Genomic DNA, 5,932 nt, shown 5'->3' with positions numbered 1-5,932 from the left:
AAATTTTACCTCGGAATTTCTTTTCTAAAGAGAGTTTAACTTCCTCTTTTGTCCTCGCTATAAATGTTATTCACGCTTGTTTAGATATGAACTTTGAGAATTTTCGAACAAGCATTTGATTTTTTTTTTCTTCCGAGTTTTACGATTGCTTTTGGTTAAGTTGTGCACTTAACTATCTTTCTAAAATATTTGAGGAGATATTTTAGCCTTTAGCCAAACTTGTGTGCACCCTGTTTTTAAAATTCTGCATGATCTGTTTCAACACAAAATTGTATTACAGCAAAACCACGTTTATACTTTGTTACTCTCTTGAAGGATGTTTGTTATTTAACTTCTCTTTCAGACTGCGAGGTTATTTTTTTTGCAATTTTTTGACTCGTTTGTGAACAATGCATTCAGAAGTATTTTTAATTATGCTCTTGAGTTTTGCGAGCTTTGTCTTGGGTCTGAGATATTTTTTTTATATATAGACCTCATGCTTCTTCGAATTAGCTTGAATTTGTTTCAAAATAATGCGCTGAATTCTCTTCTTATTGATCCTATTGAATTTCTTTGATCCAAGGGTTACCTTTGGAGTTGTCAATCGATTTGTATCTAGCAAACTTTATTACTTGAGCATCCTTGTTTATCTGGAGTTGGGTACATTCTCTCAAATTTATGAGTATTATCTTTGACAATTGTCTCTCCATTCTAAATTTGGTAACCTTCTGAGTAGACTCGAGAATTGTTTTGATATCACGTGCGACTTGTAGACGTAGTAACGCGATGCGTTAGTTCTTTAAAACATGATATGTGTACACGGAAGTTGAAACGGTAGGTGTGCAACGTTATGAGTTATGGGTGTTTTGTTCCTGGCGAACAGGTTTACGGTTGTAAGGCTTGGATCGAGTATGGGATTGTAAAGTGCTTGATGGAGTTGGAAAGTTGAAACTTTGAGGTTGATATGAGATTAGTGTGCGGAGGTTAAGCACGTCGTTTTAGCTCCATCCTGCTTGATAGCCTTTGATGCCTTGCCCTTCTACCACATGATTGACCCATGTTATCTTGTACATTGAGCCTACCTTGTAACGTTTGCTTTGCAATCACACTCCTACCTTTACATCCTTATGCTTATGACAATCAAAGTATTTGAAAATCGTATATATGATTATATTTTGAGATATTTTTGCTTCTTCCTTAAATGTGTTCAAGGGTGAACTGTTATGGAATCTCTTTCATTTTGTATCAATTTTCGAGGGCGAAAATTTTTATAAGGTGGGTAGAATGTAAGACCCAGAATCTTTGAAAAGTCTTATTATGAGCAAGTCTCAAATCCTACAGTTATTTATAGCCTTAATTTCAGAGATTATTTTATTATAGATAATTAAGGCAAGTTTTGATTTATTGGATTTGAGATAAGTTATGATTATTATCCAATTTTATAATTATTGGATTATTTTCTATATTTAAAGTATAAAGTTGATAGTTATGAAATAATAAGGATTTTATATGATTTGGATTAGATAAGTAATATTTTAAATATTATTACTGCTATTTTGGAGAATGAAGAAATTAAGTATATTATTTCTAATTTTTGGATTTGGGCATTTTATTGAAAATAATTTGTGAAATTGATGAGCAAATAGTATTTTCAATGTACAAATAGTGTTGGATTTAATTTGGGTTTCAATTACTATATTATTCCCAATTTTAAGTGAAATTACTAAAATGCCCTTAACCCTGATTTTTGAAAATGAAACCCTAACCCAACGACCTGTTACCCGACCCGGTTTCTCTCACCCAACCCAGCAGCAAACAAACGCCTCCCCTTTCCCAAACCAAAATGCAGCAGCGGCTGTAAAATGAAGCAAAAGAAAGAAAGGGGTTAGGAGGAAACGGGAAGAAGGAGAGGGGAGATGGGAGGAACGGTGCCGGTAAGGAGCCACTATTGCCGCCGCTTCACGAAGAGAGGAAGAGCGCGAGCCAGGGCACACGAGACGGGGTAGCCACTGCTGGTCTCCGTTCTGCCTCGCCGTCACCACTGGAGTCGCATCCAGTCCCTAGTCGCCGCTGCGCCGCCCAGGACAGCCATCACGTTGCGTCGCCGTCTGCACCAGCGCCGAGGAAACCGCGCGGGAAGGAGAGACGCACGAAGGAGAGAGCGGATTTGAGGCCGAGCTAAGGTCCAGCCACCGCGTCGGAGCCCTTTTCACATCGCCGGCATTGTTGTCGAGCCCTGACGCCATTGATGGAGGACGCCGTCGCGAGGAGAAGCGTCGCCTCGCCGTCGTTGCTGGTGAGCCCAACCGCTGCCAATTTGGTCTGAGCGAGAGAGAGAACGCGAACAGAGGGCAAGCTGGGGAGCCACCGCTGCTGTTTGCTATACCCACAGTGCTCCCTATCACCTCCGCTATCTGGAACTGCGCCGCCTTGCCTGGCTGCCGGGGAACGCCATTTTCGTCGCCGGAAGAACACTGTTGGTAAGGTCTTGTTAATGGATTCTATTTCTTTGAATTCTGAGAATGCCATAGTCACGACTTGTTGCTGCAGCGGTCATTTGAGTCGCGTAGAGGGAGAAAGAGCCACTGGGGGTCACCGCACCTGGCCTTCGTCGCCTCTATCACCGGAAACAGCCACCGAGTCCTCTGTTTTGGTAAGAATTTCTCAGTCGAAAGGCCTTTTGTCGCTACTCTGTAAGCTTATGCTGAGGCATTGCGGTGTTGTCCATCATAGGGTTGTGGATTCGTGCTTGTATTCTGTGCTCGGAGTTGTAGCCGCCTCGTTTTGTTATCCGAGTAGGTATTTATGTTTCGGAAATCCTCGCGTTATTGTTCTGTACGTGTATTAATGCATTTACGAAATAAATGTTCTTAGGGTTTAGTAACCGAGGTTGCTTGTTGTAAATTAGAGCTGTTTATTCTGCTGCAAAAATGTGTGGGCTGTGCTTTGAAGCTGCCTTTGATTTCGGGTGGAGGCGAAAAGGACTCGGTGAAGCGTTTGGGTTATGAAATTTGCGTTTTGAGGTAGGGGCGCTTTCCAAAAACTATGTTTTGTGTATTGGAATTATTACATATGGATACTGATGTGAGATATTGTGTATTTCGTGATTGTATCTGCCTTATGTATTATTTGATTGACTTGAATGATTATGGATGTTGGTTTGGCTGAGTTGTTGTGCGGCTTTGTGAAATATAATGTTTTGAAGTTGATTCTTTAAGATTTGAAATCTGAGTTTAAACCGTTGAGGATTGGTTTGAATTGAGTCAATTATTTCAATGATGTGAAAAGTCGAATGCACTTCTGAATTCAGCCTGGTTTATTTTAATTGATTTGGTTTTGGATAAATGATTTGTTATTGAACCGTTTCTTTAAAACTTTGGAAATGAGTTACTTCGATTGATATTAAGTTGATTTTGAAATGGTATCCTTGAGATACGACACTGAGGCGATTGTTGGATTTAGCTTGCTTTAAATTAATTTCTGGTTTTGAGCTGTTGAAAAGGAATGAGAAATGGTTTAGTTGGGACCCGAACCGGGTGGCAAAAGTCCAAGTTTTAGGGGAGGTGCTGCCGAAATTTCTACAAAATCCTAGTCTTGTTTGAAAAGTTATTTGAAAAGGGTTGGATTTGAGAAGTTGTACTATTTGATTTATTAAGAGAATATTGATGTTTTCAAGCTTAATTTATTTAGTGAACTTTATGCCTTGAGTTCGGCTTATTTAGAAATGAACTATTTTTACCGTTTGAATCACTGAAGGAAAGAATGATGCTCTAATATTGAGTTTAATATAAAAAGGAGTTTTTAGTGATTTCAAAGGAACCTAGACTTTTGATTGATTAATCAAGTTTGAGGCATTTCGGAAGAGTTAGAAAAAATGGGTTCCAAAAAGAAACCTGAAAGTGGTTTGATTCAAATGAACCGGTTCCGTTTCAAATGAGTTGATTTTTGGACCGGGTTGGGACTTGTGATTTTGTATGGCCGATTTTATAGTAAATTTAGTTTTATTTACTTGAACCGAGAATCTATGATTCTAAGAGTTTCAATGAATTTTAAGGAACTGATATAGGTTGACCTTCCCTAAAGACTTGGGACTCTGCCGAGAAACTTTTGTTATAAAATCCCATTGTTGGATGGGTGATTTTGAATGCTTTGAAATAAATCCTTAACTTGCCATGGTTTGGAAGTTTGGAAAGAGAATGCCGAGAGTGGCTCTGTTTTAAAAGGGGAATTCACTTAGAGTAAATTTGGCTTATGAGCCTGAGATGATTTGAGGAACGAGATTTCTAAAGCCAAGGCTGAAAAGAGTTGAAACTTGATTTCAAAGTGAAATGAATAGAGAAAATGATTTATGGCTTAAATGCCGATTTCATGAATTTGATGATTTTGAATGTGGAAGTGCTGTTTTGTTGTGAGCCAGAATGGCTGTGTATGATTATGAATATTGGCTGGTTCTGGATTGAACCGTGAGCCGGAATGGCTGTGTATGCTATGAATATTGGCTGGTTCTGGACTGAACCGTGAACCGGATGGCTGAGATGGATGTTGATCCACGGATGAGAATGAATGCATGTATATGCTGAATTATTGGTAATTGTGATTTGCACTTCCACTATCTGAGATACGAGTTTCCCTGGGTAGTAGCAGTGGCTAGCCACCACGTGCTCCAGGTTGAGACTTGATACTCTGTTGACCCTATGTCGTAAGTGTGGCCGGGCACTGTGAAAGTCCCGGATGAGCTCGCCCCCGAAATATTCACCAGTGAGGGTGATGGATATGGATCATGTTTATGATCAAGTTTATGATGAGTATAACTCGAGTTGGGGATGCACGACAGAGGGACAGTCCAATGGTTAGCTACCAGGACTTGTCGGGTTGGCTCTATAACCGACAGATGATATCATCAGCCATTAGGACAGGCATGCATCATATGCATCTGTGTGACATTGTTTGGGTATGCATATTGTACTTGGTTTGCCTATGTGATTAACTGCTAATTGTCCTACTTGCAATAACTGTTTGTTTGTGTTTGCATCTTCCTACTTGTGTTTGCATCTGGAACTCTGTTGGATTGTGGTGGATTGGTTGTGGTTGGATTGTTTGGGCCTAGGGCCGTGGTTGAATGAGATGGACCGATGGTTGATTTCGGTTTTGTGGTTCTGGTTTGGAATAAGATATGAAAGGTTATTTTGGTTCATTATAGATAAACCTTTTTGAAATGTTTTGATGTTTTGAGAATTGAATAGTTCCTCTTTCAGAAAAGATTTCTGACTTTACTTTTATTGTAAACTGTTGTTTTTGAAAAGAGGCATAAGTAATCACTGGTACGGTTTATCTTCATGTATCCTATTACAGTAATTCCCAAAAACCCTCTACTGAGAACCCTTTCGAGGATGATGTTCTCACCCCCTACATTTTTCCCCTTTCAGGATTTGGGCGCAGAAGTTATGAAGAGTTTAATTATTTATTATTGAGATGCTCTGTAGTGCTTTAGATTATTATTTTTGTACCCTCGCCTTTATCTTGATATATTCTGTGAGAGGGATAGGAATTGTACTGGATAATGTTTGTAATATTATTTATATATATGTATGTATATATTTATGGATGTACTCTTTATGAGTTTCTGTAAGTTGTATGGTATGTATGGACGTACATTGTATGGTGAAAGTATTTTTGGGAATGGTATTGCGGTTTAAAGTATTTAAACAGGCTCATATTTTAGTATTAAATAGTATAAGTGTCGTCGTAATGTCCGAGCTATCAGAGTTGCGCAGCCGGAAGCGTGAGCTTTGGTAGTTAGGGTGTTACAAGGTACATATGCTGATTTCTGGCAACCGTATCAATAAGCTCTTGAGCTTCTTCAATTGTTTTTCTCATATGTATAGATCCATTGGCTGAGTGATCTAGAGAAATCTGAGCTTTTTCTGTAAGCCTATAGTAGAAGATGTCTAAT

General features: G+C 39.1%; 1 protein-coding gene across 1 annotated transcript; it reads left to right on the top strand.

The window, feature by feature from the left end:
• Positions 1–1,895: 1,895 nt before the first annotated feature.
• Positions 1,896–5,679, top strand: LOC112794811 (uncharacterized). The gene is made up of 6 exons (XM_025836791.3): positions 1,896–1,913; positions 2,044–2,459; positions 2,530–2,632; positions 2,713–2,774; positions 2,888–3,002; positions 5,406–5,679. Exons 1-5 carry the CDS (start codon positions 1,896–1,898, stop codon positions 2,985–2,987), a joined length of 699 nt encoding a protein of 232 aa, XP_025692576.1. The 3' UTR covers positions 2,988–3,002; positions 5,406–5,679.
• Positions 5,680–5,932: the final 253 nt, after the last annotated feature.

This window comes from Arachis hypogaea, chromosome 4, assembly GCF_003086295.3.
Source record: "Arachis hypogaea cultivar Tifrunner chromosome 4, arahy.Tifrunner.gnm2.J5K5, whole genome shotgun sequence".
Taxonomy (NCBI): Eukaryota; Viridiplantae; Streptophyta; class Magnoliopsida; order Fabales; family Fabaceae; genus Arachis; species Arachis hypogaea.
The sequence above is the reverse complement of the archived record's forward strand: the minus strand, read 5'-3'. Positions and strand labels throughout refer to the sequence as shown.

What these genes read in the sequence shown, in the direction of transcription:
- LOC112794811 (XM_025836791.3), top strand. An exon ending in CCACCGAGTCCTCTGTTTTG is followed by an intron (nt 2,633 to 2,712) that starts GTAAGAATTTCT and finishes TGTCCATCATAG; the next exon opens with GGTTGTGGATTCGTGCTTGT. An exon ending in CGCCTCGTTTTGTTATCCGA is followed by an intron (nt 2,775 to 2,887) that starts GTAGGTATTTAT and finishes GTTGTAAATTAG; the next exon opens with AGCTGTTTATTCTGCTGCAA.